This window comes from Archocentrus centrarchus, chromosome 11 (assembly GCF_007364275.1).
Source record: "Archocentrus centrarchus isolate MPI-CPG fArcCen1 chromosome 11, fArcCen1, whole genome shotgun sequence".
NCBI classification, from domain to species: Eukaryota; Metazoa; Chordata; class Actinopteri; order Cichliformes; family Cichlidae; genus Archocentrus; species Archocentrus centrarchus.
This window is the reverse complement of record NC_044356.1, coordinates 25,566,436-25,589,859: the sequence shown is the minus strand read 5'-3', so window position 1 is coordinate 25,589,859 and position 23,424 is coordinate 25,566,436. Positions and strand designations below refer to the sequence as shown.

The window sequence follows — 23,424 nt, the reverse complement described above, 5'->3', positions numbered from 1 at the left end:
TTTCGGAAAGCTATTTACAGCCAAAGCAGACTGCGCATGTGCGGGAAAGAACCGGAAGCCGTATGTGCGCCGGGCGGAACCTGTAACGTCCTTTCTGCTCCCAGACGGCCATCATGGTGAGTTCGCCATGAGAGTGTTGGCATTTTAAAGTCATTTTTCTTTGTAAATATGTTGCTGCTGGCAAGAAAACCGGGGCTATGTGTGCTGATAATGTACTCACACACACACAGCTGCGGAGCGCTCGCCCATTTTTATGTCAGTTATGCGTTTTAAACATGTCGGTTGTTCCCCGCAACACAACGTGGTCTGTGAGGCAGAGAGGGCCTGAGAGCGGGGAGGAAGCACTCCCGCTCCACGGGCTTATTCACATGACAGCAGAAGCGCTGTTAGGGCGCAGGGTACTAATGAAAACCCGGTTAAACGTCCCTTTGTGGGGTTCAGCCCACAAGCAGCGGCTAGCTGACGTTAGCTAATCCGTACTGTATGCTGCAGCGCTGCACGTCGCACAGCACCCTTAAATGCCCCAGATATAAACGCTCCCTCGTGTTCGGTTAAAGGCATGTCTATCAAACAAAGTTAGTGTAACCCAACGCAAAACAGCCAGCCTTCCTTCCAGTCTCTGATGTGCGGGGCTCCGCTGTCTCTCTCTCCCCTCCAGGTGTTCAAGCGCTTCGTTGAGATCGGCCGTGTGGCCTACGTTTCTTTCGGACCCCATGCCGGCAAGCTGGTGGCCATCGTGGACGTCATTGACCAAAACAGAGTGAGTGCTCTAGATCGCAGGTGGCTGGTCACTGGGGGCCTCGCCTTTGGCTCGTTGATATGAATTGTATCTTCTTGTGGTTTCCAGGCTCTTGTTGATGGTCCTTGCACAGGGGTGAGGAGACAAGCCATGCCCTTCAAGTGCATGCACCTCACAGACTACGTCATCAAAATACCCCACAGGTGAGTGTGGACACGAGTGAAATCTGTTCCACTACAGGTCTTTAAAGTTGTTTGAGATTTGTTATTTAAAATAAGACAAGTGTAGAAGCCTTCTTAGTGATAGCATATGCCTCAACAATGGTGACATTTTGCTGCAGTCTAGAGCTTGACTATAAAGGTCTGGATAAGGAAACTTTTTATTTATGGTGATCCACAGTGCTCGCCAGAAGTTTGTGAGGAAAGCCTGGGAGAAGGCCCAAGTCAATGAGAAGTGGTCAGAGAGCAGCTGGGCCAAGAAGATTGAGGCCAGACAGAAGGTAAGGGCTGTGTTTCACTTTCTGGGTCTTATTAACAAATTAGAAAACTTGCATTGCTGTTTTTTGTTTTGTTTTTGGTATTATATCACACAGAGTTGTTACTTAAAATGTAACACAGTTGATATTGGACATTTCTGAAATGTGGTTTATGGATTTTAACATTGTGTGTTTCATAAATGTAAGTAAAGTTTCTAATTTAGTGTTATGGGGGAAAGTGGCCATGCTTAACACTGAATTGAATTGTCTTTATTATAAAGTCTTACCATTGTCAAAGCCAAAGTAATTTTGGTGACAGTTGGTAATAGATGTGAAAACCTGTATGCAGGTGATCTGTTAGTTACTGGGTTATAGATTTAATTTCAATCTTTGTGAATTATTGGAGCTTGATGATGATGATGATGATGATATAAACATAGGACCAGTGTGGTCTAATACGCTGATTTTTGCTGTAAGATTACAGTTTCTTGCATATGTATTCATCTGTTCTGATGTGCCCTGTGGCAGTGGCTTTAGTTGGTGGTGGAAGCCCACATTGGATTCAGTTACCACACAGTTCACATTGAATAAGCTACCAGTAGCAATTTTTTTTACCTGGCTTTTTCCTGTCAAATACTTAAAGTATAAAATTTAACTGTACCGTGTACAACGTACTTGCTAGTTAACAAAAAATGATCACAGTATTTGGTGTAGTACCTGCCACTAGACAGCAGTGTTTCCAAAAGGTTTAGGTCTGAAGACCAACGATTACACAACTCTCCTTCACTATCCAATAAAAGGCAAAAATAAATTATTTTTTAAATTTTGCTGTTTCTACACTTCATATTCTTCTAGTCTAGTCGGCCACAGTAATGCAGAGACTGGAAGGTGGTGCCAGTAGCAGCAGAGGAAACTGAACTGACCTCAAATATGATGGATAAAATGCTGCAAGCGCTCAAATATTCAGAATTGTTCAGTAACACAAGCCCACCCACAAAGTCCATGCAGTCTCAGACAGTAACCGGAACAGACCAAGGATGTTGTGGTGGGAGCAGGAGTAGATGGTGGTACATAGACACTGGTACCTGTGATGGGAAAGGTTCCACGTCCCAGGTCAAAGTTCTTGTGCGGGAAAGCTGTTGAAGATTCGGTGTTAGTATTTGAGTGTTTCAGTTAAAGTTGTTTGAGCCTCTGCCGCTGCCAGATGGATTCTAGCCACTTTGTTCCCTTTACATCCCTTCTATGACTAAATGGGTCCAGATCTTGACACGGTTCCTAAAAAGCAATCCACTCCCAGGCTACCTCTGAACTTTGTTGTTTGGCTTTTCTTTTTGCAGAGGGCCAAGATGAGTGACTTTGACCGCTACAAGGTGATGAAGGCCAAGAGGATGGTAAGTGCAGCAAAAACACAAATTTATGCAGGACAAGTAAGCCAGCAAAGTGCCTTCAGATTAGTCCTGACTCTCGAGGTTCAAACAAACGAACCCCCAGACCTACTGAGGTCATCTGATATATCCTGCCTGTACTCTGTGAGGCAGGCCAGGCTGCACTTTCCACACATGGTTACACCTCCTGAGGTTAATGGGCACAGTTTGATTGTGCAGGTCAGTTGTTTATCCTCCAGCAGTCACTGAATATTTTTTTTAATGAATTCCCCTTTTGTCTTTGCAGAGGAACAAGATCATCAAGCATGAGGTGAAGAAGCTGCAGAAGGCGGCAGCAAAGAAGTGAACAGTTTCTACTAAATAAACTTCCTGTTCAATTGTTCTCCTGTGTCCTCACTTTTCTTTTGTCATCCACTTGAAAGTTAGACTTTTCTACTTTGAGTGTCAGTTAAGATTTAACCTGAGGGACCAGTATGTGGAAATACCCAATATTAGGAAAAATATTAGGACAAAGTGTGAAAACGATCAGCTGTGATTCAGTCTTGAGAAGTGTTCTTGTGACCAAGGTTATTGTAGCTAACTAAAACTAGATGTGGAAAAAAATTTAGTTAACCACAAAATGAAAACTAGACCTTTGAAAACAAAACTGATTTTGTGAGCATGGATAGAGGAAAGAAAATCCTGGCTTATTTGCTAACTTGGTCAAATGTATTATCACAGCTTGTCTGATGAGGCTTTGGATGTCTGCAAGGCCGGAGAGTCAGCAGCTTTTATTGTAATACCTGTGCTGACTTTCCTAAAGCTTTCCTCTGGCAGGTGACCTCCAAACAGTCATACTTAAAAAAAAAAAAAAATCTCAAACTGAACTGAGCAACCCCACTGAAAACTAACTGAATTAAAAATAAAATAGAAAAAACACACTATAATCCTGATTATGGCTGACATGTTCCTGGAAACAGGAGCAAATGATGGTAATAACATGAGCCAAATGCAGACTGTGCATGAGTCTCACTGTGATATAATCCAATATATGTGGAACTGTGAGCCAGTACGTGAGTTTGTGCTTTGTTAATAAATGCACAGTGGTATGCAGGAATGTGTGTGTGTACATCAATGACACAGATTTTATCTTTTATAGTAACACTAGTCACTATAAAAGCAATTAAAGGTGGAAGGTATGTCACTTCTAACCTATCCAGTTGCTTTCCACTGCACGAAAAGTATGATTTGCTGGTTTTAAGCTGCAGTGTTAAGTATCAGATTTTACGCTTATTGAATAACTGGGATGGAGGTCATTAAGTCATCCAACTGCATTGTAATGATTAGCTGAGCTTCAGTTGTCATATCAGTTATTCATATCAAACTATTTTGTGCTTCCACTCGGCATGTTACTTATTGTGATCGTGGTAGCAAGAGTATGAGTAACAAAGAAATCCTTACATAAAGCTGAGTGCCACATGCCCACTAGATGGCAGTCTTGGTTAATAGTGGAGCATAAACCCTTTGTCTCTGTATTAATAAAACAAATGATAGTTTTTCAGATATTTCAATTTGACCCTTCTGAGTGCAACACTACTGTGTCTCATTCAGCTCATTAATGCAAAGCTCTTTGAGAGACATGTTTGCTGCGGTGATGGAAATGATCTGGTAAAGCGGTGTTACTTATACACAGAGCAGAGAGCAGCTTTCCACTAATTCTTTTAAACATATGATCATTCCAAGGAAAAAAAAAATCTTTTTATAGTGCTCCCCAGTCCTGGCTGACATAAGCCACCATGGTGAGAGATGCTGTCATCAGCCAAACAGGTTCCACTTCAAACCTCAGAGAGGAGCTTGTAAATATTACATAAGAGCGCGCTTGAACGCTGCCCAGCTGGTTGGGTGCGCGGAGCAGGGACGCGGAGATGGTGCCAGCACCGCCTCTCTCACCAGCACCAAACAGGCGCTGGATCATTGTCTGGCAGGCCGGCAGAGTGAAGGAGGCCTGCGGGCTCTCAGGTCCGACTGACAGCTGCTCTGGTTTTTATAGTATCTGAGAACCACGAATAACAATAATGAGCCTTTGTTCGGTGTGCGGCCGAGCCCCATAAAACAATCCCGGCTCATATTCCAGCCTGAAGGCGCTAAATAAGTGAAGCTGAGCTGCGATGAAGGCGCTCAGGTCAGTTAATGAGATATGTGATAGAGTATATTCAGTGTTGTTATCGTGGGCCTGATAAACACGCTTTTCTCTGAGCGTAGCTCTGACGTCAGAGATGAATGGTACCAATGCGCAGTGATCACGGAGCCGTCATTTACCTGTAACAAGACCGGAAACGCTTGCAAATGCCCCTTCAAAATATAAGCAAAATAAAGCTCCATTTTATGTTAGGCTTCCTCTTTATTTTCAGCTTGAACAGCAAAATTGAGGCAATTTCCAACATTTGTAGGCTGATAACGAAAAGACTGAAGCTTTCTGTTACTAACAGCTTTTTATCTTCTTGAAGACACAGTGGAACTAAAAAGGAAAGAAAGAATTAAAAAGTAAATAGTCTTCATGTTTACTGTTTTGTTGCTGTTGTCATCCATCTTAATATATGCCAAATATATTTAATCTAAAATGGACAAAAGTTTTTTTTTTCTTAAATGTTTTTGTTGATTTATTGGCCCTGCAAAGTCATTGCATTTATCAGACCAAATGCGTTTTGTTGCCCTGACTCATGCTGCTACTCAAAATAATACCAATCCCTGTAAAATATAAAGACATAAATGCAAAAGGAAAATAAATAAAATAAATTTAAATGCATGAGAAAAATGTGCAAAAACAATATCCCAAAAAAATGTGATCAATAAAAAAGAAAGACACAGAACTGTTAAATTTATTGGCATTTTAATATTTTGCAGTGTTTGAAATTATATAAATGAGCCATAATTATTTTCCACAGCATGGTTTAAATAAATAAACGGAATTCCCACTGTTTTCCGCTTTTATTTTGAAAGCCAAACGCCGTGGATCGGCCTGGCCTCTGTGTTTACTTCACGCAGCTGAGAGCTCGGGAGGGAGAGGGAAAGAGCGAGGTTGAGTTGACAGTGTGACACATTAACACAGGGACTCACTGGAATGATTTGTGGCCGGTTTGCTGTCACTAGTAGCAGGTTTTTCACTGATCCGCGGCGGATTCTGGTCTCTTTAAAACCCGCAGCTCACCGTCCGGAGCTTCTTGCGCTCCCGCAGGTTTAAATGTACCAGAATGGACGCCTGGCGCTGCTTCAGATTCCTCTGTGGTAAGTAGGACTGGTGTAGCGCACACATGCACGCAGTGCTGGGCCCTTGTGTAGTAAGGTGTGTTAAGTTAGCTGGGCCCCTTTGGATTTGAGCGGGGGGCACTTTTTCGTCACTGCGCATCTTTCGGGCATCATTTTAGCATGCTGCCCGTGTCTGCTCTGCTTTCATGTGTGTGCTGTTTGCGCAGGCTGCTCTTCTTCTCCGCACTGTCATGTTATTGTGGATGCAGCCAGCAGGCATGTTGACAGTTGGCTGGTCCCATATGGGCAGTAGCACCTATGCGGGGGGAAAAATCTAAGTGATACAATGCAGGATGGTCATTTAACAGCTTGAACACAGAAAACCGCTGATACTGATGAATCCAGTGTGTGGGGACCTGAAGTGTTCCTTTGGTACCGAGCAGTGAGTTTACTTTATTATAGACCTTCAATAACACACAGAGGAGACAGTGCAGTGCATGTTACAGCACTGAAGGAAGCTAATTATATTTTTATATCTGCTTTTCATGTTATACGGGATTATTTGAAGGCTGTACATACAGTTTTAAGTGTAAGAACGCAGATTAATCATTTTAATATTCCTATTATTTCTGTATTAGTTTGTTATAAGATCACGGTAATTTACCGTAATATTCGAATATTCAATGATGTAAATGAGGGAAATAAAACTATAAATAAATGCAGTTAAAGTGTAACTCTTAGCTGGGTTGGGGGGTAAATTGCCTGCCTTTGTGCCTGAAGCATTAACTCTTCACTGTCAGAGAGTTTGCGTTTGACTATTTGATGACATATTTACAAATGTAATCAAATGTACCGGGAAACCTATTAACCAGAGATTTGATAACCCCCCCACCCCCACCCGCTCCCTGCCAGGTTAGATCCTTATCTTGAGTCTCACAGGCCGGGAGTGCGGAGCAGCAGTTTTTAACAGGTCCTTGACCTCGTATGTGTGTTTGTGTTTGTGCACGATTGCACACTCGCGCACAAACCTTGTAAATCAATATTCCATCATCACCTTGGAACAGTTACACAAGCAGTCTCCTCTCATGCATGGCTGGTACGCGATTGTACAGTATGTTCACATGTCACAGACACCTGAGGGATGGCTGGCTTTGTTGAGCAAACTTTGTTTCACCTGAAGTGCAGTTTTCTTAACTTGTAATTGTATCCATTACCAGGTTTTAGACCGATCACGGTCTGCTCAGGTCTAGATCAAGATGAGCTCATTTTAATGCCCGGGTTCGCTTATCAGCACACTGCAACGCAGAATGACCTCGCCTAACTTGCCCTATCATCAGATTACTGCACCGGTGTGTGCGCTCTTGCGAGAATGTGTGAGAAGACAAGTGTGTGTGTGTGTCTCCTTTCATTTATTCAGTGTCTTAACACCTACATGCTGTCATTGTCGAGGAGGCAAAGAGTTCAGCTCTGTTGATGTTACTTTGCGTGTCTGTGCATGTGAGTGTGTGAGTGAAAGATAAATCAGACAGATGGAGATGTCAGCCTCCTATTATAGGAAAAATGACTCAGTGTTTTCTCACAGGTACTTTCCTGCAAAAAGCCCAAAGAGCTTTTTAGGCTTTCACATTCTCATTTAGGCAACTACAGTTTCCTGCTAGGTTAGAGGGGCTTTTATTTTGATGTTCTTACTGTATTTTGTTGATAGGTGTGTCCCCTGGCAACACCTGTTTGGATCTGTGTTGTCTTTTAAATTCAGGTGAGTGGTGGGACACACCTAGGGTGAGGATCCCCATGCAGGAATGTTCTTGGCGTGTAAATTGTGTGTTTTGTGTCATCGCCATGCTCTTGGAACGCAGGTAGATTCTTGGAAGTGGAATGGCATGCCTCCCCTGCAGGCATTGTTTCGTAACCAGGGCTGTGAAGCAACACACTGTGTGACGAGGGTAACTATTGGCGACCCAAGGCAGGGGGCATGATGCGAGCATGCTGGAATTTGAGATGAAATAGTTTAGTTTGTCATCTTGGACGGGCATAAAGTGACAGGTAGAAAATCAAACCGTAGCCTGTAGCCTTGAATTCAGATGTGAAGAGGGACGGGAAGATCTGACAACTGCTCACTGGCCGTGCACTTGGCATTCACAAGTCCTTAGCCAGTGAGTGTACCTGTATGATCCTCCTTTGTGACTCTCATAGTAACCATTATTTACAAAGTGGGCTTAATGTAGAGACCAGAAACTAATCAGGAAAGCGTTCGCAGAGGTCACAGCTGAGAAGTTGTTTTGCCACCACTGGGTTCGCCCCTTCTGATTATTTGGTGCTATTTCTTAACATATGTAAATGAAGGAAAAGTGTAATAAAGATAAATAAATAATGTTTTTTTTTAAATACTGTTTAAACAGTAAAAAACATTATTTATTTATCTTTATTATATTTTCCCTTCATCTTCCTTTCATCTTTATTTAAATTATGTTTTTGTTTGTTTTGGACCCCTTAGAGTAACAGTCCAATGCCCTTTATCCTGCAGAGCTGTGTCACTGAGACAGCAGGATACAGCCCTGAGTAGGTCGAGGGTTATTCTGTATTGTGGCGTAAGAAATGTTTCAACTTTTGCTTCAAACTTTTGCCTCAAACCTAAACATATGTGAAATACAAGTCTGAGTCAAAACATGGTCAAATGTCAGTCTCCAAACACCCTCACAGAGCATATAAATATAAAGGTTCAGATTGGATGGGCTGTTTAACACTCATGGGCTCTACTGGATGATTTTTTTTTATCTTTGCTGCTCCACTGATTTTACATCTGATGTTACTATTAGTTATAATTTATCCAACACTGGTTTATGAACCTGCAAAACCAATGACACTGGTTTCAGTTGTGATTTGGTTTTACCAAAATAAGATGTTGACCATGACAAACATTATACTCACTGAAGATCAGCACACTGCACATGCACGATCTTAAAATTTGTCTCAAAGCACTGTTAAAGATAGCCTCACATCACTGGACTTTAGACTCTTGGCTCACAGTCTGCAATTAGAGCTCTTACTGTTATGACACTGCGTCAAGAACATTTGGCCTTGGTCCAACCAATGGTAAAAAATGAGCAGTAATGGTGAGCAAACATTGTCAGTTCATCAGATGGGTTCATGATCCATTGTTTAGCAGAGTAGCTGGAGTTTTTAAATTATTAGTATGAGTAGTTGAGTTATGATTCCTTGTATTTCTTACCATTTTTACCATTCTCACCCTCAGATCATAACAAAATGGGACTGAATTGAGTGGAGCAGCCAAAACTCTGTGAATATTTGCCACAACCAGTTGGGGGTCTTACCATCAAAATCTACCTTAAGGAGAGCAACAGCTCATCTAGAATCAACTGAAACAGCACCACCAACCTCAGCTAAGTTCAACCTAGTCAGGAGGAGATGGAGAACTGACAGCTGAAGACCAGCAGGTGACAGAAGGCAGCTCTGATCCACCCCAGCCAGCAGCCATGGCAGGGCACAAGCGTCATCATGATGGGAAGATTGCAGGGCTGTACGACCTGGACAAGACGCTGGGCCGTGGACACTTTGCTGTGGTCAAACTGGCCCGTCATGTCTTCACTGGTGAAAAGGTATACTTGTCCAAGTCTGTATGTGCAAGTGCAATGGTTTGATGCCAACAGCTGGATTTCTTCAGTTTGAGAAAGCAAGTTTCGAAATGCTTTTGAAGACTTCACCCTTGCTTGTAGAAACACACATGCGAAAGAAGGGTGACCGGGAGCAAAGATTTGAACAATCCTTTTAATCTCAAGTGGTCAGATTTTTCTTAATGTTGTTAAGGCCTCTCAGACACGATTAAACTAAATATTTCCAATTGTTTGCTTGACAGACATCAGAATAGCCGTACTATCTTTACTAAGCACCTCCTAGTGGAGAGAGTACAGTGTGGCTGCTTAAGTACAAATGCATCAACAGCTGCTGACGTTAACAGTGATGTTATTGTGCTTCTCGGTTCTAACGTCTTCTGTCTTTCAGGTTGCAGTAAAGGTGATAGATAAGACTAAGCTGGATCCGGTCGCACGGGGTCACCTTTTCCAGGAGGTGCGATGCATGAAGATGGTGCAGCACCCTAACGTGGTGCGCCTTTACGAGGTCATCGACACAGCCACCAAGCTCTACCTCATCTTGGAGCTGGGCGATGGAGGAGACATGTATGACTGCATCATGAAACATGAAGGAGGCCTCACTGAGGAGGTAAGTGGAGCAGAGGTGTCTTTCACTTATTCTAACAAACATGAGGTTAGTCCTTTATTTCTGCACCTGACCTTGGATTTGCCTCCAGATAAGACAAGAGAAAGAAGGTAAATATATTAATTCTGTTTATCCTGAGATGGGAAGGGAGTCATTTTTAAAGAGCCGAATTTGGCTGCATCACTTCTTTTTATTTCTAGTTAAGATGTGAGGAAATATAGTGAAGGACAGTTCAAAGGTAGTTAGAAGCATTACGCATACAGATGCTTTGAAGTTAATAAATTCTAGAGATATGTAGGCAACAGTGTGACATTGAAAGCAGTAACTTTTAACTAAAGGAGGGTAAAAGGATTGATGTACTGTCTAACACTGCAATGGTATAAGGACTTTTTATGATATTAGGGTTTTTTTTGCCATGTCTGCAGCATTTTTTTTAGACATGAAAATCAAAAGAACTGGGATTTATAAAAAGCATATAGATGTTAATAATGTGTGATGATGTTCGTGCAATGCTTCGTTCTGCATAATATTTGTCTTGTCAATTTAATCAGGGAAATTAAACTGGAAAAACTCTGTGTCTTATCATGTTTCCTGTGATTGTTGATTAGCTATTTTAGTCATCATGCTAAGTTAGCTAGCGTCTCTTTCTCTTTAGGGGTGATCTTTCTTGCAGTTTTAGGATAAAGCTCTTTCATTCGTGGATTATTTTTCTTAATTTTTTTGTCTCTCCTCTCCAAGGTGGCCAAGTGTTACTTTGCCCAAATTGTCCACGCCATCTCCTACTGTCACCGGCTGCACGTAGTGCATAGGGACCTGAAGCCGGAAAACGTGGTGTTCTTCGAGAAGCAGGGCGTCGTCAAGCTCACCGACTTTGGCTTCAGCAACCGGTTTCAGCCTGGGAAAAAACTAAACACCTCCTGCGGCTCGCTGGCCTACTCAGCGCCTGAAATACTGCTGGGGGATGAGTACGACGCCCCTGCTGTGGGTAAGTCTGAAGAACTGAAGAGAGGGACTGCTGGGATATATCTGTGGTGATTTATTTTAGTTCCTACAGCTTTAGCTGTACTAAAACAGGACACTGTCTGAGTCTTTAGGGCAGTGCTGTCCAGCAGCAGAAGTTAGTTCATGCTGTCTGGCTAACTAATCCTTTCACATTCATTCACCCTCTCAGCTGTTATAGCTCTGACCAAGTTATATGACCTGCAGTACTTTGGAAGGAACTTGTAGACCTGCTTGGCACTCTGCCGGCATTATCAGGCAGCTCATATAAAGACAGGAGCTGTTCAAAGTTCAGAGCATGATAGGATACCTTAAACCCTGGAAATGAGATGATCCACAGCAGTGCAGTCCTGCACCTTCAGTTTATTTTTGCACTTTATTTTCATTTGCCTTTTTGTGAATAATAAAATCTGATATCAGATCGGGCTGAAATTGGTTTCTCAGCACTCTCTTCTTCTGTAATTGGATCGTGCACTCACCTCACCATCAGCGTCACCGCCACTCCCCCGCCGTCTCTCCCGTCAATAGTGCTCCCAGTTCTCGCTGAGGTGCAGTTAAGGTATTGAATTATATTGTAACGGAAAAGAAATCAAACATAATTGTGCAGATTGAGGGAAAAGAGGGCAAGAGAAGCGAGGGGGGAGGGAAACAAGAGGGAAACAGACAGAGCGAGAATAGGCATCAGGAGTCCCTCTGTCTACCCAGAGGCCACTGCGTCAGGAGCAAGAGAAAAGCATTTTCTGCTTTTCTGACTGAGTGGATTTGCAGTGGCTATTTTCTTCTCTCTGTCTTCGCTCTCTCTCACTCTTTTGTGCCAAGCAGCATCCATATTTTGAAAGTAATAATAGTCTTATTTGACTGCGTGTGTGTTTTTGTGTGAATAATGTGTGAGCGGCTGAATGTGTGGGGCCTGTCTGAGCACTTGTTAGTGGACATTTTGCAGCGTGTGTAGTCTGTTCTGTGGACCGTGCATACTGCCTGTGCACTATTGCTCATTCAGCTGAGATGATGATGTTTTGATTGCGGGGATTATCCACCCAGCCGGGATGTAATATTGTGTGATTGTATCGGCGCTGCAGTCTGATGGGCGAGCAGGCTAAATGGAGGCCAGCAGTCCTGACGTTCAGGTCTTTGAGGTAACCTGGGCTGGGATTACACCGCTGCCAAGGCACCTGCTGTAGGGCACTGAGCTTTTTCGGTGACTTGCCACCTGGCGGGCGGCCCAGTTTGTTGCAGAGATAAGAGGCTGTCCTCGCTTGGCTTTCTCAAGTCGGGCCTGCTTGGCGTTTGTTTTCTTTTTTTCTTTTTTCTTTTTTTTTTGAGGAAGCGCTGAAAATAATTTGAGATTAGACGTGAGTCAGTCCTGCAGATTGTGTAGAAGGAGCCAATTTGCAGGCGGCAAACACTCCAAACTTCAAGATCGCAAGCAACAAAAAAAAACTACAATTATTTATAAATGGTGTCATATTGCATTCCCAGCAGTCAGATTTAACTTCTTCATCTCTCAGCTCTCACACTTCTGTCTCTAGACCAGAATAGCAATTCACAAGTATTTTTATTAGCGGTTAGCATGCTTTTTATTGTTGCGTATCATTTAATAAAGTATCTAACCATAATGCCCATCAGACTTTCCCTGTTGTAAATGTGACCTTAAACCTGAAGAAAAACTTGAATAAATAAGTATTAAAATTAACAGTCACATTAGAAAGCATCTCAAAGTATCTTTTAACGATGCTTTGAAAATGTAACTGACAGTCACTCGGTCATCAACATACTTGTGTTTTTCACTCAGAATAGAGATGATTGAGAAATGAATGGGTCATGGCAAGTGAAATTAAAAGGGAATTTAAGGCCCAAACGTGTGTGTGTGAAACTGCATTCTTCCATGAAAAGCTTAAAAGGAAACGATGATAATGGACAAATGAGTGCTTTCTGTTGATATTCTTCAGTGTGTGGGTTCCCTCCTTTTTGTCTTCAGTAAATGGAAAGTTAATTATAGATTTCCTCTTCCTCTTCATGAAGCACAAGCTGCACTTGAAAAAGAAATAACTTACCTAATAGCGATTACAAAGAGTATATCATGGGCACATGCATAATTCAGAGCATATCTGTGCATAATGACTGTGCACACATGGAAAGTGGGGGGAGTGTTAGAAAAGATGTTGTATAAAGATGAGCAGGACAGGATGCTTGAGTTGGCCCACTCAATGTTGACGGTCAACAGTGTGAAGACACGAGGGGCTGGTTAGCCTGTTGGTTATTGTTGTTAAAATGCTGTGCAGGGCAGCAAAAAGGGATGTTTACATTGCCAGCTGTCTCCAATAAGGAGTCGGCGTTGTTAGCGAGAGAGATGCTGATGTGCACTGACGTGAACAGTGTTATCCAGAGATGTGTGAGCCATCTGGTTTATAAATAAAGTTATCGAGGAAGGAAGTTTGGCCGACTGCTGACGCAAGTAATGAGGGAGCAGGGTCGCGGTTGCTAGGATACGTTGGCTGGGGGTAAGGTGGCAGTGGGGACTGCAGCAGCATTTGCTCCCTCCATCAGCAGTATGAAGCACTCCTTCACTGCCTCAGAGCAATAAATCCTCACCACCCACAGTAAACTGCCACATTTATTCTACCAGATTGAAATCTCCTGTGTATCCTGGCAAGCTGGAGTGATATGAAGATACATCACCAGGGGTCCTGAGCACTATAAACCCACTTACAATCTGTTTACCTCCTTTTTTTAACGTTCTCAAACTTCCAAGTTATAAGAGCATGGATTTTGTTCAGATAATAACTGCAACATGCGGCGCTCTTTTCAGAAAACCACAGCCTGTATATTAAAGATGGATATAGTTACGGTGACATCACCCATTGCTTTGTGAATTTTAATTTCTCTCTCTCTTTTTTTTTGTTTTTGTTTTTAAAGCATTGCCTTGCATTCTTTATTTTTTATTTTTTTTGAGACAAACACGACTGTATTTGGGCGAGAGTGCTACCAAGCTTGGTTAGGAACATGCTTGCTAACTACCTGCTAATTTGTGATACGTAATGAGCTGGTGGTATAATTAGCTGCACAGCAAGTCATATTATTTGACCAATGTTAGTATTAAAAATGCTCAAAAAGGCACAGATACCACACACACAGTCAAACTGACCTGATCAGTGACTCGAATTAGCCTAACCTAGCACACAGCTACCTGCTGAGATTGGCACTTGGAGAAAAACAGCTTTTATTTCTGTTTTGATTTTGATTTTTTGATTTTTTTTTTTTTTTTTTTTGAAGTACAGGTGGGTATTTGGCCTTTCCAGTTGCCACTATATGGTAGAAAATGTGGTGCAAAGAAAGAGAAGTATCAGCCACGGGGATTGTCGGATTTGCTTAAAAACACTAAAAAAAGAAGCCTAAAGAAATTTTAAGGCTACACTACTCTGTACTGAAGTGACTGTGCATTGTTAAAGATGTTATTAATAAATTTATCCTCCCTACTCTCGTAAACGCTGCTAGATTGTCCATGCACTACCAGTCAAAGTTAGCTAATGAACAAAGTGGACCTCTTAGCTGAAAAGGGCCCAGATTTATTTCTCAGGAAAGTCTTAAAAAGTCTCTCAAAAGAGTGAATAGTGTACTTTATCATTCAGCTATATCAATCGTGGTACACCCCTGACAGGTCGCCAGCCTGTCACAGGGCTAACACAGAGAGGCAGGCAACCATTCACACTCGCATCTATGAGCAATTTAGAATAACCAGTTAACCTAACCCCACTAACTGCATGTGGGACTGTGGGAGGAGTACCTGGAGAAAACCCACACAGACACAGGGAGAACAGGCAAACACACAGAAAGGCCCTGGCCAAGGTGGATTTGAACCTAGGACCTTCTTGTTGTGAGGCAGCAGTACAAACCACCGTGCTGTCGTCATCAGCTTCCACAATACGGAATATTACAGATTTATGGATATTTTACTAGATTTTACTGATTGTGGATTTAGTATATTTTGCTGAGCCGGTTTAAGAACTGGGTGAACTGGGTGGGTTTTGTGTTTTTTGAGTCCATCTTAAGAGCAGAAAAAGCTTACTATGAATTTTGCTGAAAAGGGGTCAAAATAGTGACTAAGACGCAGTCTCTTTGCTTTTATGTCACAGCCTCTGCTCGCAGTCTGTATGTGACAGCAGAATGTGTGTCAGTGGACCATCCTGCTGACCCGGGCAGCAGTGGAAGCCCTGAGCAATAAAGTTGCTCTTTTGAATCAGACTGAGAGAAGCGTTCCATAAAATTAGCATTTGTATGAAGCTTTGAGGGATGAACACGTTAACCCACTTTCCTCAGACCGCGAGTTTGTGTGGGAGTGCGTGCACGAGTGTGAGTATGTGTGAGTGCGATGCTGGCGGCAGTCAGCGGCGCAGAGCTTCATCTCCGGTTAGACAGATGTGTCCTAAGTTTCATTCGTGGAAATGCTCTGATCGAATATGATTCACGCTTCATTTGAAGTTGGGGGAGAGACAGCTCTTGTTTTTTTTTTTTTGTTTGTTTTTTTATCTAGGTCACTAAGCAGACAGAACAGACGGGCTTCACTTTGTTGAGCAGTCATCTTTATTTTTTGGCCTTCTTCCAAATAAAACCACACTTTGTTCTCCTTTTTTCTGACCATAATGACTCTTTCATTAAGAACAGACCGCATTCTCTCTGTGTCTCTGCAGATATCTGGAGCCTGGGAGTGATCCTCTTCATGCTGGTCTGTGGTCAGCCCCCCTTTCAGGAGGCCAACGACAGCGAAACGCTCACTATGATCATGGACTGCAAATACACGGTGCCTCCGCACATCTCCCGTGCATGCAGAGAGTGAGTAACAAGCGCGCACACACAGCCGCAAAGATGGACAGAGTACTCTGCAGGTGCTGCATATTTCATGTTTGTAGATGTGTGAAGAAAAGAGAGCAAAGAGAGAGGTGCGGTCTCCCTTCGTTGTCCTGCTTTCACTCAGTGCTGCAGTCAGCTGCTCCACCAGAGATGCAGAGCTGCGTTAAGTGTATCTAATGCACCCTTTAAAATTGGACTTCTATTTTTAACATTGTGAGGGTTTAACGATGAGTCAAGGCAGAGCTGGGCGAAATAGTTGCAGAATACACTTTGAATGGCTGAAGCTTTGCAAACACATATTGTTACTGGTTATGACTTCATGTGGTCAGGTTGACTTTCACAAAGCATTCCAAATATTGGCGCATATCCCGGTTCATGTGATGTTTATTTGAACTCTTCCACAAATCTATTGCCAATGTGGCCCTGATAAAACAGCACTTCTACCTATTTGTTTGACCGATTGTGGATTTAGTATATCTTGCTGAGCCAGCCTGCAAAAAACAAACACAGGCCCAGACAGAGTTTTTCAGTGCAGATAGTAGTATTTTTTCTTGATTTATGCTGCTGAGAAGTACTTATATTTTGCTATATATTAAAACATTTGACATGCCAACATCCAGTTACTTGAAAGAAATCCAGCAGGAAGAGAAACACGTGCAGTCCGATATCATAAGCCCTAACTTCTAATCAGAGCTCCAGATTAGGTACATTGATATTTGCAAGAGAAAACAGATTGCTTCATAATCTCCGGCTTATTAATTATCTATGCAGCTAACAGCCGAATAGGCACAACCTGTGCTATTCATGTAGGTGTACACCACGCAGAGTTTGTTGGAAACTCTGCGTGGTGTACACCTACTCGTTTTACAGGTCTGGAGGCTTGAACCCACGCCAGGGGGTTAGTTGCTGGGTAAGCTATAATATATCTTATTAGCATACTGTTGCTATTACGCAATTGGATAAGTGGAAGAAGATGGATGGAAAAATATAAGAAGTTTGAAAAAGCAAGGACCAGACAAATGTGATGCCGTAGTTCTGTTTTGCCTGCTCAGTGGGTGTCATGTTTACATCTCTGGGTTTTGATCATCTCACTGCACATGTTTCTTTCCCATCTGGGACTGTATTTAGTGATCTGGCCAGGTTTGGACAAAAACCTGAAATTCAGATATTCAGAGTCTTTGCAATTTTACACTTTATCCTAAAATTATTCCGCAATTTATAGACGCAGATCAGTGAATCTCTGCCGATCTTTACATCTGAGAAACTCTGCCTCTCTAAGATAGTATTTTTATACCCAATTATGTTACTGACCTGTTGCCAATTAAACTAATTACTTTCAAAATGTGCTTCCAGCTGTTTCTGTTTAGTACTACTTACTTTTCCAACCTCCTGTTGCTCCCATCACAAAATTCAAAATGGCCTAATTTTTAAATGAAATAGTAAAATGTCTCACATTAGAGGCAATAGCCAGATGTTTCTTAAGTGTATCAGGAATACTTATTTCCGCTGTGACTCCCTCCAGTCTTATAGGCCACATGCTGCAGAGGGACCCCAAGAAGAGAGCGACCCTAGAGCAGATCGAGAGCCACCAGTGGCTTCAAGGTGTCGACCCCTCCCCGGCCACAAAGCTGTCTACCCCTCTGGTGTCCCATCGCAGCTTGTCGGAGGAGGAGCATGGCTCCATCATCCAGCGCATGGTGCTGGGGGGCATCGCAGACAGAGACGCCATAACTGAGTACGTGTCCCTCTCTTTTACACTCACATACTACGCAAAAATAAATGTGAAGCCGTTCTATCCTGTGCAATCTCCAAAAATTCGTCATGGTTCACTCGTCCCACTGAAGTGTAATTGACTGTCTTCAACAGTTTAATTGGCATTAACAAGCAGCTGGCAGTCAGTCCTGAGCTGTCAAATTAAATCTCCACTCCCGTCACTTCCTTTTTCACTCACGGTCTGGATTAGGTGCTGATCTGTGTGTCGATTATATGCGTGTGCATAGTTTTTGTGCATTTTGGACCTCAGTTTGATTTCTCTCTCCTCCGTCACAGGGCTCTGGAGTCGAACCAGTACAATCACATCACAGCCACTTACTTCCTGCTGGCCGAGAGGATGCTCAGGGAGAGACAAGAGAAGGAGCAACACAGCCAGACACGATCACCCAGCCCCAGCAAGGCCCAGTTCAGGTATACACACACACACACACACACATTCACACACACATTTCCTGAGACAGACAGAATGCTGCCTCTGCAGTGCTTCATACTGTCAGTTTATGAAAAACAAGTCTGACAGAGGATGGACAGACGGAGCCCCTTTTCCAGCAGGGATTGAAGGACACACTGAGAATAGAAGAGAGGCTGCAGATCAGCAACACTGTCAGAGAAGTGCTACCAGAAATACCCTGCAGTAGAGCAAACCCAGTGTCTTCATATTTTCAATTTTGTGAGAGTGAATCAATGTAAATTTAGAAGCTTTAACTATGAAGTTATGCTAAAACTTTTGAACCGTTTTAAAAAATAAAAGAGGATTTGATTCAATGGTATAAAAATAGGTAATATCTAACAGTCTTTATAATATAGTACAAAGCTCTGAGGTAACCACCTGAGGTAACAGACACAATAAGTGCTTCAGTTTAGAAGGACTGCACAGAAACCCAGCTTAAACACTGTAACTAAAAAGAGATTGGAAAAAAAAAACCCTTTGAATCAAACTTTAAGCACTCTAGAGCAAAATGCTGAAGTTCAATTTCTAGCAACGAGTCCTAAAGATCTCAGATGAGCCCCCATGTAAACCAGGGTTGTGTGCACTGCAAAATGCAGATGGCACCAGAGTTGTGTAAAAAAGCTCATTTTGTGGACTTTGTGGAGATCGTCTTGTATGGCAATTGAAAGGCCAGTCAGCGTTGCAGAGGGGCATCGTATTTCCCAAAGTGGATACCATAAATTCTAGCAATATAGCACTGAACTTAAATTCAACCACTCAAACAGAATTAAATATTAACAATACAGTCATTTAACACTCTTGTTCTAATGTAGCTTAAATGGATGAAATAATATGGCTGTTACTGTCAGCGAAATAAATAATTCAGCATTTTGGGAAACACGCTTTGTCATTTTCTTTGAGTCTCAGAACAAATCGATAACTCATTTATGCAGAAAATAAGAAACAGTGCTAGCAGCCAGTTAGCTTAGCTTGGTGTAAATACCAGAAACGAGGTAAAACAGCCAGTCTGGCCTCTCCCGGCAGATTATTAACCAACACCTGAAGCTCACTATTTTGCACATCATATCACCTTTTTACATTCTGGTTTTGGTACAGATTAAAACGCAGAGCTGGAGCCAGTTAGCAGTTAACACAGCTTGAACAATATAAACATAAAAAAGGTCTAACCTGGTATAGTTTTGGTATAGTTGTGTAATTTTATATCTTTGTTATAAAATGCATTGGTAAACTTCAGTGTTTTATATAGCTTTATGTTTTTAGCTTTATACAGAATCAGGCTAGCTGATATAATTTTTATGCTAAGCTATCTGACTTCTGATCCCAGGTAGGTATTTACTCAATTTATTTATCAGGCTTCCCTGATAAATCAGTCCCAGAATTCTTCAAGTCTTTCCTTTGTCACTATTTAACTAAATAACTTAAAAAAAACATATACAGTTGGTTAATTCTCAGCTTTGTATTTGGCCCTTTACAGGCAGTCTTGGCCCACCAGAGTGGATGTTCACCAAGATGTCAGCGATGGTTTAGGGGGTCCAGCTATCTCCCACCCTGGAGGGCCTCAGTCTCCTGCCCGTAGTGCTGAGAGCCTCCACAAAGGCCCCAGGCCCAAAACAGCTCTGCTGGATGTTAGCCAGCGGCAGGAAAGTCACACTCCAGCATCCAGCCAGGAGCAGCAGGCTTCGCAACAGAACCAGGAAAGAGGGCTCAGGCCTCTGACAAAGCCCCACTCCAACCCCCTTAGGCTGGGCTCTCTTTCTTCAGTGGGCCCTGGAAAACCTCGGAGCCCCAGCCTTTTCAGTGTGGAAGAGGATGAGGAAGAAGACGGGGCAGAAGACAAATGTTTACCCCCCTCTACACTGCCTTCTCAGGTGGTTCTTCGTTGCAAAGCTTCCTCCTCATCATCTACGTCCTCTTCTGGTAATAGGCTGACATCTCGTATGAGCGCTCCAGTTCTTAACCAGATCCACGAGGAAGATAAAGAGGATGAGGAGGAAGAGGAAGAAAGAAGGGAGTTGCAGGGACTAGGCCCACCCAAACCCAGCCTCAGCCTCAATCTGAACTCTAGGATACCTTCACCTTCAACACTCATGTCTTCACCTAAAACTGTTGGTGTAATGGCACCAGTTGCAACTTTCACTCCTAGCTCAGAGACCAGTGATGATGACACAGAAAGTCACTATAAACATGATACAGCAATTCGAGGTGAACATGGGGTTGAGAGAGAAGGGAGGAAAGAGGATGGAGAGAAAACAGGAGCTGGACAGGGCAGTCCCTCCAACTGTGCAAGTCCTGGATCAGGGTCAGGCCAAGGTAAAGGCACAGCCAAAGCTGCCAGCGGGCTGGTGGAAAGCCTAAAGCTGATGAGCCTGTGCCTAAGCTCTCAGTTCCACAACTTGACGGGGGGAGGAGGGGGAGGCGTTGGTGGTGGTGGTGGTGGTGGTGGTGGCAGTGGTGCCGGCAGTGCCGGTGGGGATCCCCAGGACCGTCCCATGTGGAGAATGTGCATGGGCGGCTCCACTGGCAGTTTAGATAAGGTCTCGCTCCTGGGCGGCCCTTCACCCAGGGGCAATTTATACCACCAGCCCCCGCTGGGAGACGCACTGGGCGACCCGCTGCTGGAGGGACCCTGCTCGGGCCGCCTGAGGCTGGGAGAGCTGGACCTGGCCCGGGAAAACCACAGGAACATGAAGAACCGTGTGTTGCAGATGCCTCTGAGCGACAAGACACTGTCCGTCAACATTCACCGGAGCCCCAAGGAGGGTCTGCTCTGCACCCCCACCCCACACAGCTGCTGCCAGGTCATCTAGGGCGCAGCCAGCCACTCCATCAGCTGCTACACCTTCGCTCATATTCCCACAACCATTATTATTCTGCTTTCATTTCAGTGATGTCACCACATGAGTGCACATTGTTTTTTGCATTTCTATTTCTTCCCTTTTGTTTGACACATAGCGGTGAATAACTGGGAGAAGGTCCAAATGCCAAAATTGCACATTTAGAGACAATAGGTCTCCATGGAGGACACCGGGTGCAATGCCAGGTATGTGAAGCACTTTCAGCAGATTCAACAAAACACTGAGGGGTCATTTGAACCTGCAGGTGTGTTTAAATGATGATACAGAAGGTGCTCACAACCCTGCTTTTACACACTTAAATACCATATGTGCACAGTGTTCACACCTACAGCACTCTGATGAAAGGGAAAGCTGATGATTTTTAGTATCGTGTTACATATCATCTTTTTTGTTGTACTTTGATGCTGTTTTTAATATAATTTTTAAATTATATTTTGGACATTTTATCTTTTTTTAAACTTTGACTGAAAGAGTTAAGTGTTTTCACTGAAACGAGGACCAATACAGGGTGAAAGCGAACAGAAGCACTTAAGGATGATGGAGGCGCACGATATTTTGTAGTCTATCACTGTTTTATTTTTCTATCTTGGAACATGCTCTACAGAAGATGCACACTCACTTGTCAAGTCTCTGCAGGTGGACGGCAGAGTTTGTACATATGTGAATAACTTAGCAGTACTCTGTACCTGTAGTATTAACGGCAAAGTTGTATTGCAGTAGAAACCCGAATACTAGACCCTAACGCACCATTACTCGTCATTCCTACTGGATATTCAAGGTTTTGGTTGAATCCACAGCTAGAAGGTAAAGGTGTATAAAGAGACCATAAATCTCCACTGACACATAACCAAATTATTAAATGTGCAATGGCAGCTCTTTAAAGTCAAAGTGGCCCTGTGTTTATGTTCAGTGGAGGACAAAAAAAAAACAAAAGAAGCTGGGTGGAACCCAAACCGTGTACATCCCGTAGCTTTCCAGGATCACAGTAGCCACTATTGTAGCGTATTCCAAGACGATGAAGACAACAACAACAACAATCTAGGGGTTTAAATGGAAAATAACAACACCACCCCTTAAAGTGTCGATCTGTGTAACTGGATGTGTGACCCACCCCTAGCGGAATATATAACTTGACAGTGCATGTGTTTTGCTGTAGCAACCTTATTCCTAACCCACCGAGGTCAAGCCACCTGTTGTATCTACCTAAGTAACAGATTCAAATGGTCACTTTACTGTAACCTCACAGCAATACCAGCGACTGCAAAATGTACAACAATAATATATGTGCCATAAGATCTGTCTTGAGCATATTGTACTGTATGTATATGATAGAGATCTATTAAAATAAAATGATGTGAATGAAGTCTGATGCCTGTTTCTCCACTTTTGGTGATTGAAAGTTGATGCACGCCTCTTTAAAGGTTTAAAGCACAAACTCTATAGATGGATAGATGATTGCCACTGTGATGTCATTCCTTAGTGAAGTCTGTATATTGTCTTTATTGCCTGACGTAGTCACTGTAAACCTGATATAGCAAATATAGGTGAATATAGTTTCTGCATTCAAGAGTACAGTCGTGAAAAAGAAAGTTTTCAGTGGACTCTGTGCAGTCCTGTGAAACACTTTGCACACCTGATGACTGCAGAATCACCTTTAGCAGAAAAATCTTGAAGTAAGCGTGTTCTGTATGACTTTATCAGTCTCTCATGTTGTGGAGGATTTTTTTTTTTTTTACATTAGTTCATTGAGCTTTGTGGGGATTTGTTTATGCACAGGATTTCAGTCAGGTTGAAGTCTAGATTTTTACTGGGCCATTGCACCTCCACTTTGGCCTCGTCTGTTGAAAGCACATTGTTCCAGAAATCTTTTGGTTTTTTCAAATCCAATTTTGCAGTCCTAAGCTGTGCTGCCATGCTCTTTTTAAAGACAAGAGGCTTGTAAACCCTGCCAAACAAGTCATACTTGTTCAGTCTTTTTCTAATTGTACTGTCATGAATTTTAACATTTAACATGCTAACTGAGGCCTGTAGAGTCTGAGATGGAGCTCTTGGGGTTTTTTATGTCTGTGAGCATTGCACGGTCTGACCTTGGGGTGAATTTGCTGGGTCATCCACTCCTGGTAAGATTGTACCATTTTGTTAACACACACTTGAACGCTCCAGACCTACAAACTGCCAAAACTTCTGCTTTTATAGAGGTGCTCACACTAATGATGATCAGTTAATCAAGTGTTTTTGATTAGTAGCTCCTGGCTGCCACTTGCCCTCTTAATTCTTATGGAAGCAGTAAGAGTATACTTAGTTTTTCACAGGACTGCACAGAGTCCCATGAAAACATTCTTTTTCACATGGCTGTATACAAGGATCCGTTTGGGTCAGAGTGACAGAGTGTGGATGTCCTTTTAATGTCTTTGCAGACTTTCTGTTTTACAGTGCAC

At 42.8% G+C, this 23,424-nt stretch overlaps 2 protein-coding genes across 2 annotated transcripts; both read left to right on the top strand.

The window, feature by feature from the left end:
- Positions 1-56: 56 nt before the first annotated feature.
- On the top strand, positions 57-2,981 carry rpl14 (ribosomal protein L14). Its single transcript, XM_030741329.1, has 6 exons — positions 57-116; positions 659-760; positions 848-942; positions 1,139-1,238; positions 2,552-2,605; positions 2,886-2,981. The coding sequence occupies exons 1-6, from the start codon at positions 114-116 to the stop codon at positions 2,943-2,945; spliced, it is 414 nt and encodes a 137-aa protein (XP_030597189.1). The 5' UTR covers positions 57-113; the 3' UTR covers positions 2,946-2,981.
- Positions 2,982-5,633: 2,652 nt separating this feature from the next.
- On the top strand, positions 5,634-22,341 carry LOC115788329 (SNF-related serine/threonine-protein kinase-like). Its single transcript, XM_030741307.1, has 8 exons — positions 5,634-5,863; positions 9,078-9,441; positions 9,845-10,063; positions 10,799-11,045; positions 15,748-15,889; positions 17,430-17,642; positions 17,957-18,091; positions 19,606-22,341. Exons 2-8 carry the CDS (start codon positions 9,319-9,321, stop codon positions 20,936-20,938), a joined length of 2,412 nt encoding a protein of 803 aa, XP_030597167.1. The 5' UTR covers positions 5,634-5,863; positions 9,078-9,318; the 3' UTR covers positions 20,939-22,341.
- Positions 22,342-23,424: the final 1,083 nt, after the last annotated feature.